The sequence below is a fragment of the Camelus bactrianus genome, chromosome 33 (genome assembly GCF_048773025.1).
Source record: "Camelus bactrianus isolate YW-2024 breed Bactrian camel chromosome 33, ASM4877302v1, whole genome shotgun sequence".
Classification (NCBI taxonomy): Eukaryota; Metazoa; Chordata; class Mammalia; order Artiodactyla; family Camelidae; genus Camelus; species Camelus bactrianus.
This window is the reverse complement of record NC_133571.1, coordinates 8,445,397-8,463,396: the sequence shown is the minus strand read 5'-3', so window position 1 is coordinate 8,463,396 and position 18,000 is coordinate 8,445,397. Positions and strand designations below refer to the sequence as shown.

Below are 18,000 nucleotides of genomic sequence, written 5' to 3'. Positions count from 1 at the left end.
TCTCCATGAACAGGCAGTGAGCTGGGATAATAAAACCCCTGACATCACCATTCCAGAAGCTTCACAAGCCTGCGTATATAAGGGGCCGGCTGGAGCTGCAGCTGAAGGAGCTGACCAGCCGGCTGACCCCCCACACTCACCTGGCCACCATGGACATCGCCATCCACCACCCCTGGATCCGCCGCCCCTTCTTTCCTTTCCACTCCCCCAGCCGCCTCTTTGACCAGTTCTTTGGGGAGCACCTGTTGGAGTCTGATCTCTTCCCAACTACTACTTCCCTGAGCCCCTTCTACCTTCGGCCACCCTCATTTCTGCGGGCACCCAGCTGGATTGACACTGGGCTCTCAGAGGTAAGTCTCCCCTCTGCCAGGACAGGAGAGTTCATTCTGGAAGCGTCCCCATCCACTTTCCTTTTCCTCCCTGCCTAAATCTGGCTCTGTCTAAGTGTCTCAAGTGTCATAGGCACTTGTGTGTCTCACAGTGAAACAAGATGAGGTCCCTAGTTCTGCTCTGCCTCAGTGCCAGTGCATCTGATGTGCCTTTGTATCCTACTGATTACATTTTCCCCATGTGCTATGCATAGTACTCTGTGTTCCTTATCTCCTAAGTAGGATGTCCTTTCTGGTTTGATTTATAAGGATCTACAGGGGGAAAGCTGCCTTCAGACACCTTCGCTCACTCTTCTAATATCTCACACTCCTGACAAATATTGTCATCTCAAACTTCAGAGCCAGGAGACAGTGCTACCTCATTCTGAGGTTTTTTTTATCCTCGCTGCGTGGAGCTGGACACAGCAACCACTATTTTCTTCCTTTCTAGTCCCTCTTTTATGATTTTCCGAGTTTCTCAGGGCTGTGACAGGGCACTGGCCTGGGTTCAAGCCTAATGAGGAAAGCATGTAGGTTTAGTCTTGGCCCCCCCCCCAACGACTTGTCCTAAAAGGGTGGGAGAATGGGGTGAACAAAAAAGGGTGACAGAAGCTGTCAGAGATAACACTCTGGTTTAAAAATATTCAAGTGTGAGTAAACAGGAGCTGAGTGGGTGAGGGCTTTGGAAGGACAGTCAGAGCCAGCAGAACATTCCAGAGTGAGTGGGTGGGAAACTTGGCAGAGACCTGAGAAAGAAGAAGGGGCCTTTGTCTCACAGACAAATGACAAGGCCAGGCATTAGGTCAGAGCAGCAGCAGAAGCCATGTCCAGTCTCATCCTTGTGATCTGTCCCCTGGGTGGCCTGTCTTCTTCCCTGTCCCTGTAAATAAAGTTTGGGTCTGATGACCAAGTGTTGTACCTGGGGTACCACTGTGGTAGCTTTTCTGAACGAGAGAGCCATGTTTACTCACAAAGGGATTTTTAGCCAAAAAGAGAAGAATAAACTACCTGGACATAAAGTAAGTTTGCAGAATAATGATACTGTACTAGTGTAATCCACACTCCTACCATCCTTTCTCCTACCCTCTCCCCACCTTGCTATTTCTAGATGCGTCTGGAGAAGGACAGATTCTCTGTCAACCTGGATGTGAAGCACTTCTCCCCTGAGGAACTCAAGGTCAAGGTGCTGGGAGATGTGATTGAGGTGCACGGCAAACATGAAGAACGCCAGGTAAGTAGCTGGCTTTCTCTTCTGCTCACTCATCCAGTGCGCACTATATGCCAGATACTGCCATCAGCTTCTGAGGCTGGCAACATTCCAGTCCTAAGCCATAAGAGTCTTGGAACAGGCATAGACCTATTGTTATTGTTGTTAAAAGTTATTGTGTTGGCTAGAGAAGTGATCTTTGTTGTTTGTTTTGATTTTATTGCCTTAAGAAGGATGGATGAGATGTTAACTTCCCACTTAAGCCAGGGGTTCTCAACCTTGGTCATGTTAAAATTACCAGAGGAATTTAAAAAAATCCCAATTGTCAGGCATATCCCAGGTCAGTTAAATTAGAATTTTTAGGGGTGGAACCCAGGCATCAGGATTTTTAAAATCTCCCTAGGGAATTCTAATATACAGTCAGTCAAGATTGAAGACTGCTGATTTAGGAACAGTGGTTGTTAGACATCTGGTTGCTTTACATAGTTACATTAACTGTGTGGCCCCAGAAGGCCCTTGAACTGAGGACTTTTCTTTTAGATGTTTAGAAACCTACTTCTTTTTAGCCCATCTTAATGCTGAACTATGTGGTTTGCCTAAGTTTCAGAACTGTACTTAGCTCCTGATAATACCCTAGACCCATGTGGAAATCAGTTAATTGAGAACCTGTCTGGATAAATGATTGAGATTCAGCAGATACAAGGGTTAAGGTCAATTACTCTTTAGCAGAATTCTAAAGAATTGAATAGCTTCTCATTACTTTCTGGGAGGTTTTTTTTTTGTGGTTTTGTTTGTTTGTTTGTTTGTTTGTTTGTTTGAGTTTGCTCCCTACTGATTAGTGATAACTCGGAAACTTGTGCATCAAACAGTACAGTTTGAGGTCCTCAGGCTGTTTCAGTTTTGTTCATATGATTTAACTTTAGTTCATAGTCTCCCTGGATGGAGTCTTTTTATTATTAGTCCCACTGTTCTGGAACATTCCTGAAGAGTCAGGACAATTTCTGGGCTTCCTTAGGGACTCAAATCTTCAATGCCAGATGCTATTCCATATCTTGTAGGCCCAACAAATTATCTAAACCTTTGGGAAATACCTCTGAACGCATCCATGCCTCAGGGCTTGGAAAGATATGAAGTGTTGGCTGTTCAATCTTCTCAGACTCTCACTGGTAGGAGAGACAGCCTAGGAAATTTCATGTTAGCCCCAAACAGAACAGCCACTTAGCTTTTCCTCATGTTGCCATGCATCTGGTCACACCTAAAGGGAAGGAGAATGTCTGAGTTCTACGCAAGTGGTGTTATTTCCTGTTCTCATCTCTGCCTCTTCCCTTATTCTCTTGGATCAGGATGAACATGGTTTCATCTCCCGGGAGTTCCACAGGAAATACCGGATCCCAGCTGATGTGGACCCTCTCGCCATTACTTCATCCCTGTCATCTGATGGGGTCCTCACTGTGAATGGACCAAGGAAACAGGCCTCTGGCCCTGAGCGCACCATTCCCATCACCCGCGAAGAGAAGCCTGCTGTCACTGCAGCCCCCAAGAAGTAGATGCCCTTTCTCTAATGCATTTTTTAAAACAAAATTTCCCCACCAGTGAATGAAAATCTTGTGACTAGTGCTGAAGCTTATTAATGCTAAGGGCAGGCCCAAATTATTAAGCTAATAAATATCATTCAGCAACAGATAACTGTCTTGTGTTTGAATATTCCATATTAATCATCACATTATGAGCTAGGGGGTTCTAAGGTTACTTGAGTCAGAATGACGGTCTCCAACACTTACTAATGGTATAAGTTTAGCAAGTCACTTAAACTTTATGGTCTTTAGGTCTTCCATTTATAACACGGGGTATTGATTTTTGCATTTGTTGTAAGAAGTAAATTAAGGAGAAAAAATAGGTAAAGCCCTTGGCAGAGTTCAAGGAATATTAGTTCCTCTCTCTTCTCCCTCTGATTTTGTCCCCGAGTTCCAAAAATAAATCTGAAGTCTGGGTGACAATGCATAAAAGGCCTTAGTGTATCTCTGAAATTAATCATGTCACCAGGAAGGAGATGGCGCCCTCAACTTTATTTGACATTTTCCTACTGATAAGCATTGCCTTCAGATGATTTCACAAGGGTGATAAATAAGACAGGTGATTATCACCAAACAAGCCTCTCAGGTGTAGTCTCCAAATTAGCCAGTAAACACCTATTAAAACTAAGACTGGGAAATATACAATTCCTTGATCCACCATTTTAAACAAAGACATGTTACTCTGCAAAATACCTCTATTTCACTTTTGCGAGTCTAGACAAACTTCTGATTCAATTAATGAAAAATAGCCCTGGTGTAGGTTATCTGGCATAAATGCTTAGAGACAACTCGTCACGTCTGCAGCAGCTTCCAGGTGATTTCTGATTTCTCACAAGGATGCTTACCTTAGCAAAACCTACAGTTGGGGACTGGCTATGCTTTAAAAATATTATTCATGAAATAATTGCTGAAAGTTCTCACGATGCAGGGGTGTGGAGCTAGGACTATTTACATTGCAAATCTATATAGGTTCAAAATGTTTTCTCTTAAAAAACAAATTCCTAATAGTCTGAAATGCTGTGATCTAGCCAGGAGTCAGGTTTCTCTAAACTTAGAGCCAATTTTTATGACACTGTTGATTGCTTACATAACCTATTTGCCACCGTCAGTCTTGCCAACAGCACCCCTGATTGGTTTAGGTATCCATCATATCCGTCCTAGCCACGTGCTTCAGGAAAGTGAATGAACGCTCCAGCCATAGTTGATCAATTTTTTTTTTTCACAGTTGATATATCTTCAACAGTCCAAGTAAATTATGGAAGTTTTCTTCCCTCAGTAGGGATTAGTCTTGAAAGGGCTACAACCCAATTACGGTCAATGAGACAGGAGAGAAGTTTGCTGGAGATGCTTCTAGAAAAGCCTTTTACCTTTTAAAAAGACTGTGGGGGAGAGAGAGAGAAGGAGGGATGGAGGAGGGAGATGGAGAGAGAGACAGAGACAGAAAGAGATTGATTTTTTTCTCTTCCTCTGGATGTTGGAGTATGAGAATGTGATGGTCAGTGCTTTACCCTTTTAAAACTATCATTTTTTAAAGAATAAATCTGGGAAATATACGTACAGTCCACACACATAATTTCAGTAAGATGTAACGCTTAGAAACCAAACGGATGTTTTGCCTAAGGGTTTGGGAATGATACAGATTTTCATGCTTAGAAAAATTCTATTTTATACTTCACATTTTATTTGAATTTTGCACCAGATTTGATCTTTCTTCTGAAGATTTACAATGACTATTCACTCAACAGTTACTTGAGTGCCTACTATGTGCCAGCTACAAAAATAATATATGTTTTCTGTCCTAACACAATTAAGAATTGAGCAGAAGAACAGACAAGTAAAAAGACAATTCTAAAATTCTAAGACACTTTTTCAAGATGTTACAATGTCCATTCAAAATGTCTGATATGAGGATCCTTAAGAGAAATACCTACTCTGGACATGGAAGGAATCCTGGAGATTGTTCTGCCTGATTAATTTTTTAACAGTTTTATTGAGATACCATTCACTTACTACACTATTCATCCACTGAAAGTATACAACTTAATGGTTTTTATTTATATTTATGGAGTTGTACATCTATTACCACAATTAATTTTAGGACATTTCACTAGCCAAGAAGATAACTTACACCCATTAGTTATCACCTTCCAATGCCCACCCCTCAATGCTAGGCAATCGCCATTCTACTTTCTGTCTCTATAGGTTTGCTTATTTTAGATATTTCATATGAATGGAATCATACAATATGGGGGCCTTTGTGACTAGCTTCATTCATTGAGCAGAATGTTTTAAAGTTTCCTCCATGTGGTTACATGTATCAGTACTTCACTTCTTTTTATTGCCAAATCATATTTTATTACATGGATCTACTGTATTTTATTCCCCCATTCATCAGTTGATGGACATCTGGGTTACTTCCACTTTTTGTCTATTATGAATAATGCTGCCATGAACACTCATGGACCAGTTTTTGTGTGGACTTATCTTTTCATTTTTCTTGAGTGTATATCTAGCAGTGGAATTAATTGCTGGACCCTTTGGTAACACTCTGTCTAGCCTTTTGAGGTACTGTCAGACTGTTTTCCAAAGCAGTTGCCATTTAAAATTCCCACCAGTGGTGTACGAAGGTTCCAGTTTCTTGATATCTTCGCTAACAGTTATCATCATTTATCTTTTTGATTATAGTCATTCTAGTGGGTATCTGAATTCTTAATGGTTTATAGGACTCAGCAAGGTGAAGAGGGAAGAAAATGCATCCAGAAGGGGGAACAGCTTGAAGTGCCCAGGTATTTATGTTTGGACGGAGCACTAGACACATGAGAGGAAATGTGGGAGATGAGGCAAGAGTTAGAAAGGGTTTCTGCTAAGGAGTTTGGAATTTATTTTGAAGGCTATAGAAGCCAGTGAAAGGTTTTAACCAAATGAGTAGCATGATCAACTCTGCATTTTTAGACTCAGTCTGGGAACAATACAGTGATTGGTAAGTAGGGACCAAAATGGAAAATAGAGACACCAACCAAAAGGGTATTGCAGGAGACTGGGTAAGAAATAATGGGAAAGTGGAATACAGCAAAAATAACAGAGATGCACAAAAGAGGGGCATAATCAAGACAGAACCTGGAGATAGAATTTATAGGGCTTGGTATCTGTTTGAATGGGGAGGATGAGAAAGGGGGATTCAAAATAATTCCTTCGTTTCTGTTTTTGACAATCGTGTGAACTTATTATGTAATATACAATACTAAAAATAAGAAAGAGTGGTTAAGATACATAAAAAAAAAGTTCACCAAGATATGAAATACATAAGAAGGAAAAAATTTGAGACAGAAGATTATGAATTCAATTGTAGGTATCAGGAAATTGGATCAGAATAATAAAGATCATATATGAAAAATGCACAGCTAACGTCATACTCAATGGTAAGACTGAAAGCCTTTCCTCTAAGACTAGGGTCAAGACAAGGATGTCCACTTTTACCACTTATAGTCAATATATTATTGCAAGTTCTAGCTAGAGCAATTAGACAAGAAAAAAAAAAGTATCCAAATTGGAAAGGAAAAAGTAAAACTATATTTACAAAAGACATACTACATGTAGAAAACCCTAGAGATTTCACCAAAAAAAAAAAAAATCATTAGAATTAACAAACAAGTTCAGCAACACTGCAGGATATAAAACCAACACACAAAAATCAGTTGCATTTCTATACACTAACAATGAACAATCCAGAAAGGGAATTAAGAAAACAATTCCATTCATGGTAGCATCAAAACATATAAAATACATAGGAATTAACTTAACTAAGGAGGCAAAAACACTTGTACACTAAAAACTATAAGGCATTGCTAAAATAAATTAAAGAAGACACAAATGGATTAGAAAACAATATTGTTAAGATACCAGTATTGCTAAAGTGATCTACCGATTCAATGGAATTCTTATGAATATCTCAGTGATGCTTTTTGCAGAAATAGAAAAATCCATGCTCAATATAGACCTAACAGTAGATATAATTAACTTAAATTTGACATTTAAATCTTGGTTTAAAAAAACAGATATATGAAAAAGAATATATTTATATATATACATAAAACTGAATATATATATAAAAAACTGAATATATATATTCAGTTTATATATATATATATAACTGAATCACTATGCTGTACACCAGCCACAACACTGTAAATCAACTATACTTCAATTTAAAAAGTGGGGGATAGAGAATATTTTTTGTGCTTTATTTATTCAGAGAGTAAAACTGTGCTACAGTCAGCTAAATTCTTAGTTGTGCTTAGAATGTGCTCCTTCCTATAATCTACACCGGAAAAATGAACCTTTGTATTCTTTCTTAGAATCCTAGACCCTGAAATTGACATTTATGAGGATGACACACACACACAGAGCGATGCTCGACTTGAGGTTTTGAATAGCTCCTCGTGTAAGCTGACTTCTCTGTGCATTTGTACGGAGGGGGATCCAGCTCAGGTTGATGTCCTGGAAACCAGTGAGGCTCTCGCTTAAATCCTGAGGGAAGAGAAAAGAGGAGTCTTAGTAAGCAATCTCACTCTTATTTCTGAGGGAAACAGACAGTGGCTGTGAAAATTGAGAAATCATTCACTCATTCATTTACTTATTCACTTATTTAATTCATTCTTATTTGAGTTCCTTCTATGTTCCAAGCACTGAGTTAGATCCTGAGAATAAAAGAAGTAAAAAGAATCATCCACCTACTATGGGTTGAAAGAGGCATTTTGCTGTTGTAGCTTGTGTCATATGTAGTTTCAAAGTAGTGTCCAAACTGGAAAGAAAAAGTAATAGATTGAAAACACAGGAGTCTATAACCAATATTGGGAAATAAAGGGCACAGTGACATGAATCCTAACAGGCTCTGTCACATTTTAGATGGCCGAGAGGTCTATGTGTCGTTAGTCAGTATCCTACTAACTTTCACATCCTTTGTTTGTCTATTTAGGAGATTTAAGGGCACGATGCAGATAAATGACAAGTCTAGGTAGACAGAGACCAGGGGAGAAGCTAGCCTGACTCAGAAGACCTTTTATATATATATTTCTGTAGATGAATGAGGTCCAAGAGAAGCAAGAGGAAAAGCCTGCTACCCATCCTTTTATTACCTTACAATAATAAAATATTCAACTTGATAGTAAAGTGGGAGAGGGGTTCCAGCTGAGGACTGCTGCCCTCCCCTAACCACTTCACTGAAGAGAAGCCTGAGAGATCTCACATTGGAAGTTATCGGATTCCTGCCTCTCAAATGGCCACTGATATATATACACACACACACACACACACACACACACACACACACACACACACACACACACACATACATACTAACAGAAGGAAACAAAGACAAGGAAGTTCAATTACCTGGGAAGGCAAGGGTTTGGGCTGCACAATATTCCTCAGATCATATCTTTCCTGGTTCCAGTTGCCCATCAGGGTACGGTTCGAATAGGCATCCTCATTGGTGGTACATCTCCAACCATACTGGAAAAACTTGGACATATCATTCCAATCTGTCCACACTTCAGCATGGCCATCTGCATTAATGAGGCTGCCACAGTGTGGGTTTGTAAGGAAGCAGGCGAGGAACTGTCTCTGGGAAAAGGCGAGAACAGAAAAGACTGTGGCACAAATCAGAGAGCAGAAAAGGCATCCCTTACTCACCCTTAGCCAAGCAGAACATAAGCACACCTTCTGAGGATCTAGGCTTTCCTCATAATTAATTGTCGTGATTCTGTTTCTTTCTCTCCAAGTCCATGAATCCTTTGATCAACCCTTTCAATCAGCAGTAGCAGATGACTATATAGATTAAATGCTCCTTCCATCTCAAAAAGACAGAACTTCAGTACCCCCAATACTATATTGAGAACTAGGTAAATATTCCAGTAATTTTGAGATGGAGGAATTTAAGGACTAAGAGTATTGCTATAGTCAACAGGGAGAAGTGAGAGCTGGATAACTGGATAATACAATAAATGATCAATAAATGATAATTTCCTTCCTTCTGGGCCCAGCTCAAATGCCTCTTCTCACGATGTGGCATTCCCTTTTCATGATGCCTTCCCTCAAGTTAACTTCTCTCTCACATGTCTCACACAGAACTTTATGTTCATATCTTTCTATATTTATAACTTTGTACCATATGTTAGAGTTCTTCAAATAAGTGTCAAATCTCTTATGCTGAACCATGCAGTCCTTGAGGACAGGATCTGTGTCTTATTTGTTACCACATTCTCTCCTTCTGCCTCCCCTCCCAAACAACAGTACTTTGCACAGACAAGATGATCAATGCCTGAATTTCAGTTTTTTGTAGAGAATCAAAAGCCTAACCATTTTAATTTTTTTCTAAAAGATGAGTCTGGTCCCTTGGCTTAGGAGCAAGACAATACCTTTCCTGAAGATGAGTTATTTGAAACTGAGGAGCTTGTGTTGTATGAAGATTTTGTAGTAGAGTGACAGAAGACCTTACTCTGTCGTTCCATGTTCTTTAATGGAAGAGATGTCACCAAACCTGGCCCTCCCAGTTCTCCAAGCAAAGAAAGAGTATAAATTATCCAGATCACCAGGTGGCCATGATTTGGGAGTCACCACCCACCCACCTTTCCACAGGTAGAGACAAAGCCAATACTGTAGGTTTAAAGGTAACTGCCCTCACACCATGTGCCTTTGTGAAGATAGATACATGCACTGATGTCAACAAACAGCATGATGACTAAAGAGCTGCTGGTCCCACAAAGTCCAGCAAGCTGTACTCAGACTGCAGACCAAGATGACACTGTCCCTGGGCCTGTAAGGACAGATATCACTACCCACTCAGTTGTCCAAGTCTGAAACCTGGGGCTTATCTTGACTCTGATTTCTCTTTCAGTTGTTTACATCCATTCAATCCGTAGGTCTTGCTGAGTTTTGAATCAGTCCACTACCCTCCATCTCCACCAACAAGTTCCAATTCGGATCACTATTAGCCCAAGTCTCCATTCCTGCAGTAGCCTCCTATCTGACCGCCTTGCCACCAGCCTTGTTCTTCTCTTATCCTTTCTCCATAGGAAAGCAGAATTTTTGAAAATGAAAATCTGGTTGTGCCACCTTCCCATTTAAAATCTTTCAGTGGCTGGCCACTGTTTCCAGGGTAAGATTCAGGCTGTTAAAATGGCTTACAATCCCTGTATGACTTGCTTAACTTCTCAGTCTCATTTGTTATCCACTCTCCCCTCAACTACATTCAGTCAGACTTGCTATTCTGTCTCTCCATCATGCTTTTGCATATATTGCTCCTTCTGCCTCTTCACTCCTCTTGACTCAGGTAATATGATACCTCCCACCGCCCCCCTTCGCTTTCAACTCAGGTGCACTTCATCCAGGAAAATTTTCCACTTCACCCCTAAACTTGGTGAGGTTCCCCTTCGGTGCACTCCCACAGCATCCTGAACTACTCCACTCAGCGCTGCATCACACCAAATCAGAATCGCCTCATTTGCTATGTATACTCCACCAGACTACACGCTCAGTGAAATCATAGGCCACATCTTGTTCCTCCAGATTAATCGCCGTCACATTGGCCTGGCACATAACACACACTCACTATTTCTGTAATGAACACAAGGTAGGAGATAGAAGCACCTGCAGAAACTCCGAATAGAGGCAATGGGTGGCAGCCATTTCGCGTGAAATGAAGGCTGTTACAAAATCCTCTGTGACAGGAACAGGCAGGACACGGCCTCTCCGTGGCCTTAGCCCGGCCCTGCTTCCTTCGCTTAGAACTCGCCTCACCCTCGGCCTGGCCCTTCGCGCTAGTGACTGCTTGTGACCTCATGCAAGTGTGACGAAGTCGAGCCCTCGGGCTCAAAGGCATTTATTTGAACATTCTTGAAAGGGTGAGTTACTGAGGGTAAGGGGTGGTCGGCGTCTCGCTTTTGCACTCATGGCTATTTTCATCCTAGGCTGTCGCTGCTCGGGTTTGTCAAAACCACCGTGCCCTGTGGTGAGCCATCAATCAGCGACCGGCGAACAGGGGGCCGGCAAGAGATCGGTGGAGGAAGTGACGTAAAAAAAGAGCGCCTCCGAGAACGCGGGCAGGGAGCACGCTGAGGCCATGGCCCCGCGGCGCCTCCTGTTGGTCGGGGAGGGGAACTTCTCCTTCGCCGCCGCTCTGAGCGAGACCCTGGATCCCAGCACCAGGTTAACCGCCACCTGCCTCCAGCGCCCGGCCGACCTCGCCGGGTCTCGGCTGGTCCGGGAGAACCTGCAGCGCCTGCGCGAGCGAGGTAGCAAGGCCCACCCCCTGCGAGGGCCCAGCCCCCGCGAGGCCCCGCCCCGCTGCCGGCACCGCCCTAAGTGGGAGGGTGGGCACGTGCGGAATCTGGGAACGTAGGGATTGCTCTTTATCTTCCCACGGACATCTACAGACAACCCGCTGTGTGCCTAGACCTGGGTTGTTTTGCACGATTCAGGTTGGGGAGGGGCTTTCTCACGTTCTAGATCTTAAGACAGCCTTTTGTCTCTATTTGGTGTCAGGGACCGAGGTACGTTTTGGTGTGGACTGCACCCAGCTGGCAGATGCTTTTGAACTGCACGACAGAGAATTTGATCGAATTTATTTTAACTTTCCGCACTGTGGACGCAAAGCTGGAGTAGCTAAGAACAGGGAACTGCTTGCCAAGTTTTTCCAGAGGTGAGGAAGGGCGCTCATTCACAAGCAAAATGTTTAAGATGTACATTACATGGTTACTGCCCTCAAACACGTTAGTTTGGGAAATAGGGCATACGTGTGTAAGTTGTAATGATCGATTTAGAGAGAATGTAAAGCTCCAAAGGAACCTGCAATCTAACTGGAAAGGAAGACATTTAACCCTGAATGCTAAATAAAAGTACAAATAATGTACTCTTGGGCCCGCAAAGGGAGGATCTCCTATTTGTGATAATACAAAGTAATGGTAGCCAGTATAGTCTAATGGCTAAGAGCATGGTTTTAGGAGACAAACTGGATTCAATTCCCCACTCACCACTTGATAGTTTGTGATTTTTGTGATTACATATACTTAATCTTTAACTGCTTTTGCTTCCTCATCCATAAGCTGAAGATATTAGCAGTAACTACCTCATAAAATTGTGAACTTAAAAGTGCTTTACACTATTATACCAAAACGTGATATTATTGGAGGTCTCTTTGGCTCATAGTTGTCAGGGAACTTTTCACAGAGGCAGTATTTTAAGTTAGTATTTGAAGTATGGATAGAATTTTACTGGGCAGGAGGGGAGTGAAAAGAACAACTTTCTAAATGTGGAAGGACAGCTCAGTCACTGAATCACATGTAGGAACTTTACAGACATTGACTTTTCAATGACATATAGATGAACAAGGCAAATACAAAGCTGGGTAACACTCTGGTCAGTCGTTAGTAATCAGTTATGAGTTGAGCACTGAATTTAAATTCTTTTTTACTTCCAGCTGCTTTCTTTGCATGTTTAAAGTCTAATAGACCTTTGCAAATCGGTATGATTGGACTTAAATTATTTCACAGCCAAACCGTGTATATAGTGCTAACTCCCGTGGTAATTTCTGTTTGTTTCTGATAAATGGTCGGTGTTCCCCTCTCCCCATCAGCTGTGCGGATGTTCTTGCAGAGGAAGGAGAAGTCCACGTGGCACTGTGTAGAGGACAAGGTGGGACTCCTGCTGATAAGCCCATGAGAGAATGGCACAACAGTTGGCAAGTGGTTGCCATGGCAGCTCTGGGGGGATTCATCTTAAGTGATGTGCATCCCTTCAGCTGTGAGGCTGTGTCAGGGTACAAGTGCACTGGATATAGGTAAATAATAACAGAGACATAAGCCTTTTTCATCTTTCATGTAATCTAATATTCGTGAAATCTGAGGCACATGGAATGCATCCAATTTTAATATTTTTGAGAAAAGTCCTGCTCATTTGCACTTTTCTATAGAATCTGCAATTTGTTGCCCTACATGTACAGATAGATTTTAATTAAAAATATACTTTTTAATATGTAACCATGTTCTGCTATGTCTCATTACTCAGCCTTATTTTATGAAGTATTTGTTCTTAATGCTTTATTATTATGATTATTATGATTATTTTTTACAGTAGGACCTTGTTATCTACTCTGGGCATAGTAGTTTGTATCAGCCAATCCCAAACTCCCAATTTATCCCTCCCTCCCCTCTTTTCCCCCTGTAACTATAAGTTTGTTTCCTATGTCTATGAATCTCTTTCTGTTTTGTAAATATGTTCATTTGTATCATTTTTTTCAATGCCACATATAAGTGCTATAATATGATATTTGTCTTTGACTTACTTAGTATGATAATCTCTAGGTCCATCCATGTTGCTCAAATGACATTATTTCATTCCTTTTTATGGCTGAGTAGTGTTCCATTTTGATAAATGATAAATGATTTAAAAAAACCTCATAGACAAATTTTTTTCCTTGCCAGTTTCTTTTAAAAAAAAATTTGGCCAATTTCCTGAGTCAGTCTCTAGAAATGCTTGCTTTTTAAAAATAATGACAGATTTCATAATTGGTATCTATTTCGCCAGGAGTCAAGATAAGTCCTTTCATGTAGACGGTGCTTTGAACCATGTCTTCACCCGGAGCTTACCCTTTGAAGGTTTGCAACCAAGAATCTCCAGGATCAAACTGGGTGACCAGTGGTTTTCTTTTCTAGAACCAGAAGTACTTGTAGGAAAACTGAACAGGTAACCTGATTTTACCAGAATTCACTTCTATCTCTAGCTGTATCCTGATTGGCTTGATAATCAGGCAACCATATTATATACTGAATGCGTGCTACATGAATTATTAATGATCTTGTGCTGTGAATACTTGTCAGTCTGGCCTACACAAGCCTCTTTAGAAAGAAAAATTGTCATGTTTTCTGGAATATTGTAGGCTATCAGAATCCTGAAACACATGATATCTGTTTTTATGGTAGGTGATTTCTCTGTTTCCTTTATGGATCAACTTAAGGATAATTCTTTTCTACACAGCTATTTGTGCTTTTGATTTTAGCTACATTATATTTATAATTTGAAGTTAAGAAATTCATTTTTGTGTGTGTTTAAACAGGGGTTTCCTAGAAGCACCTTCATGTCATCCTGTCAAAACCATAAATGAGAAACTCATTGGTGAATTGGGGAAAGCTTTCCCTCTAAAACGGCTCAAGTGTTCCTCCCCTTTGCTGCCACAGGGAGGCACCAGTGTTCTTACTTCCTGCAACTATGACATCCTATCAGCTGCCTTTTGGATTAGTCTCTGTGAAGATAACTCAAATGCTGAGTCCCTGACTGGTGGCACAACACAAGACATGGAGGACTTTCTAGTGTCATTTTCAGAACTTAGCCTTCCCAAGAGCCTTACAGACAGTACGGAAGAAGCTCACAATGGAATCTCCGGCCAAGCCAAGGTCTGCCTTAGACCTTCTCTTCTAGTTCATGTTCAGGCTGTAATCCAAGCACCAGACTTCCTCTCAGGCTCTGTGCACATCCTTAGTGGACCTGTCTTTCAGAAGTGCTGCATCTCACCCTTCACAATGCCAGCATTTCATGAGACTTTATTTATCCTTGGGTTTAATAAAAATCTGAAGGATGGCTGTCTTCGGTCACTACTGGACCACCTGAAGTGCATTCTAGATAGCCTTCTGAGCCAGACGTTGCTGGAGGGCTCTAAGCGGAGCAGTTCAGTAGAATTCGTCTTTCAACCAAATAGGAAAGATTATGTGATTAATGTGAAGTCTCATAGTTTTGGCCCAGATTGTGTCAAGGATCTGACTATTGGGTCTGTCACCACATCTGCTACAAGCGCTATACACAAAGACCAGTGTTTTGTGTGTGTGTCTGTGAACTTGGACCTGTTGGCCATGCTTGTCTGGGGTATCTCTGATTGGAGGATGTTGTGGACCTTTGATACCCGTTTCCTGAAGAATTTTGTCCCTGGGAAAATAGAACCCTTTAAAAGCTATTCCCTACATCCTCCACACTATGTACACGATATTAGTTTTTGGATAGATGAAAAGAAAAGATTTGATGAAGTAGAGTTTCACACTGTGGCCCGAGCAGTGTCCCAGGACACTGTCATATCCATACGATTCCTTAGCCGTTTTCAGCATCCAAAGACTGAACAGGTCAGCCTCTGCTATCGATTGACTTACCAGACGTGTGACAAGGCCCTCACCCAGCAGCAGGTAGCCTCAATGCAGTCCCAGCTTAGGAAGGAGATTCAACGACGGCTACATTTGACACCTCGGTAGTTTAGCAAATTCACCTCTACAGAGTGATCCTCGTGAGTGTGGGTATGGATGAAAAAGACCAATTTGTAACCGGTGGTCCTTTCAGGACAGTTTTTTTTTTTTTTTTTTGGGAAGATCTTTTACTTTGTGACTATAGCTGCTGTTGGTTGACTAAAGATACCTGTGACTCCATCACTTAAACTTATAGATTGTAATGCAGTTGGTGACCTTTGGAGTTGTGCAATATTTTGATCCCAAATAATGACTAGGAAGAAAACAAAAATGGCGTCTTATACACGAGATACTCTAATGCTGAAGAGATAGTACATCTTGAATGTCTCATCAAATATATTTATAAATATATTTTCCACATTGTCAGTTTCTCTTCCCTCAACTCTATCATGTCATTTCACTAAATCAATTGAGAGTGGTTTTTAGAGTCAGACAGACCAGCATTGATTAGCTTGGGTAAGTTGCAAGTGCCCCATATTATTACTGATATCATTATCAACATCATGTTTACTCCATGGTTGACTGCTGTTCAAGTCGTGGAATTAATAAGTGTCAGATTCAGAGTTCATCCTTAGGTCTGTCTGACTCTAAAGCCCATTTTTTTCCTGCCACTTTCTATTACCTTACTTCTTCTTCCTTAGTTTTCTTCAACAGTAATCTCTCAACTGTGACGAACTCTAAACTTTGCCCCCCTAGATTTTGGGGCTTTCTGTTGTAAGCATCTCTAAGGGATACTGGGAGATTGGCTTAATCCAGGACATTGAAGAATGGGGTGCTCTAAGGTGAATGAATAAATGTTCGTGTTAATTAAGAGTTAGGCTCCACCGATTGTAAACTCTATGAAGGAAATAACTGACTTATTTATTCTTACATTTGGAGAAGAGCATGTGGAAAGGCAAAATGGAAGCAAAGAAACAAAGTAGGAGGTTACTATAATAATGCAAACAAGAGATAATGGCGACCTGGACCATAATCTGGTGAATCTATAGCAGAGGCTGACCTGTTCAGTCTTTGGAGTAGGTAATAGTTAAGAGGATTTGCTGATCAATTAAACATATGTGCATTCTGAATGGTGTGGAGCTAGAGAGAGAAGAATCAAGAAGAATCCCAAGGTTTTTGACCCAAGCAACTGGGAGAATAGAAGTGTCTTTAACTGGAATAGGAAAACTGGCATAAGAGTAAGTTTGTGGAATGAAGAACAAGGGATTTGTTACAGACACCTGTATTACTTAGCTCTCCACATAGACTCTAACTCACTGAGGGCAGGTAATGTGATTTAAGCCTTCTTCCACCCCCAATAGTGCCTGGTACATATGGAACTGAGCAGGACCCAGTGGGGGCTTCCTGGGGATAGACTCCCACCGCCCATGTCCCCCACCTGTTGTTTGTGGAAAAGCTGTAGCCTCCTAGGCCTTCCCTGAGTTCCAAAGAGCAAATTTAATCTGAGAAGTGAGAAAATGCAGAGACAAAGGAAAACAGTCAAACAAAACAAAATAATAATAGTTTAACCATAGAACAAAGTCAAGGACCTTTAGTTGCCCTTCAAGGGCTATAGATAATATTCTGAGCCATATCTGTGAGTTGTTTTATAGATACTAAACCCCCCACCAGGTAGAAGAAGTCTACTGCGTGCTAACCACCAGCACGTAGACCCCAGATCGGTTGGAACCAGATGGTAGACAGTGCTGACTCCCAAAATACCACCCATTTACCTCACCACCAACCAGTCAGAAGGATGTCCATGAGCTGACCATGCATCCCTCAACCCTTTCCTCTACCTTGCCTTTAAAAAGGCTTCCCTGAAAGACTTTGGGGGAGTTCAGGTCTTCTGAGCATAGAGCTGTCTGTTCTCCTTACAATAAACACTGTACTTTCCTTCACCACAACCTGGTGTCAGTAGATTGGCTTTGCTGGGTGCAGATGAGCAGACCCAAGTTTGGTTTGGCAACACTTGGATGAGGATCTTAAAACAAGGGCTGGGATGTGATGGGAAGATTGTTGACAAGGAGGGCACACATGAGCAGAGGTATAGATAAGGGAGCATTTGGGGTACTTTACAGGCTAGTTAGTTGAAATGTAAAATGTATATAGCAAAGTGGTGGGAGATGAGATTAGAAAAGTAGGTTGAGGCCAGACTTAGTTCATGAAAGCCTGAATGCTAGAATAAGAAGTATTATTTTGCAGGCAATAGGGAAAATCTGGTGATTTTTGATTAAGGAGATGACACAGTAATGTTTTTGAAAATTAATTGGACAGTGTTGCCCAGAATCCATTTGAGATGGGAGATCCCTGTAAGGATGCAACTGTAGTGGTCCTGGGTAGAGTCAGGGAGGGGCCTGCAGTAGACTGAAATGAAAAGGAGATGGATGTATGAGATACAGCTAGGCTGGGATGTCTGAACTTGGTCACTAGTAATTTCCTGTGGGACTTGAGCAAATTGATCAATCTCCATTTTCAATACTTGGGAATTTTTAGTAGGAAATCATAACCTAGGACCCTGTCAAGGTTGGTGCTCCTTCTATAACCTTGTTTTAGTTAGTGGTACAGAACTCCCTAGGGTGGGATAGAGT

At 41.4% G+C, this 18,000-nt stretch overlaps 3 protein-coding genes across 4 annotated transcripts; 2 read left to right on the top strand and 1 right to left on the bottom strand.

Moving 5' to 3' along the window:
- The first annotated feature begins 80 nt into the window (after positions 1–80).
- On the top strand, positions 81–3,261 carry CRYAB (crystallin alpha B). The gene is made up of 3 exons (XM_010968904.3): positions 81–350; positions 1,477–1,599; positions 2,919–3,261. Exons 1-3 carry the CDS (start codon positions 150–152, stop codon positions 3,120–3,122), a joined length of 528 nt encoding a protein of 175 aa, XP_010967206.1. The 5' UTR covers positions 81–149; the 3' UTR covers positions 3,123–3,261.
- A 1,308-nt stretch (positions 3,262–4,569) lies between these two features.
- Positions 4,570–11,190, bottom strand: CFAP68 (cilia and flagella associated protein 68). Of its 2 annotated transcripts, XM_010968903.3 has the most exons (4): positions 10,797–11,158; positions 8,541–8,771; positions 7,884–7,950; positions 4,570–7,676 (listed from the first exon to the last, which is right to left on the bottom strand). In XM_010968903.3, exons 1-4 carry the CDS (start codon positions 10,833–10,835, stop codon positions 7,501–7,503), a joined length of 513 nt encoding a protein of 170 aa, XP_010967205.2. In that variant the 5' UTR covers positions 10,836–11,158; the 3' UTR covers positions 4,570–7,500. The 2 variants fall into 2 exon arrangements, with proteins under 2 accessions (XP_010967205.2, XP_045361797.2); XM_045505841.2 differs by lacking the exon at positions 7,884–7,950 and having other exon boundaries at positions 10,797–11,190.
- A 44-nt stretch (positions 11,191–11,234) lies between these two features.
- Positions 11,235–17,577, top strand: FDXACB1 (ferredoxin-fold anticodon binding domain containing 1). The gene is made up of 5 exons (XM_010968902.3): positions 11,235–11,440; positions 11,691–11,847; positions 12,781–12,984; positions 13,731–13,889; positions 14,260–17,577. The coding sequence occupies exons 1-5, from the start codon at positions 11,269–11,271 to the stop codon at positions 15,437–15,439; spliced, it is 1,872 nt and encodes a 623-aa protein (XP_010967204.2). The 5' UTR covers positions 11,235–11,268; the 3' UTR covers positions 15,440–17,577.
- The last annotated feature ends 423 nt before the right edge of the window (positions 17,578–18,000 follow it).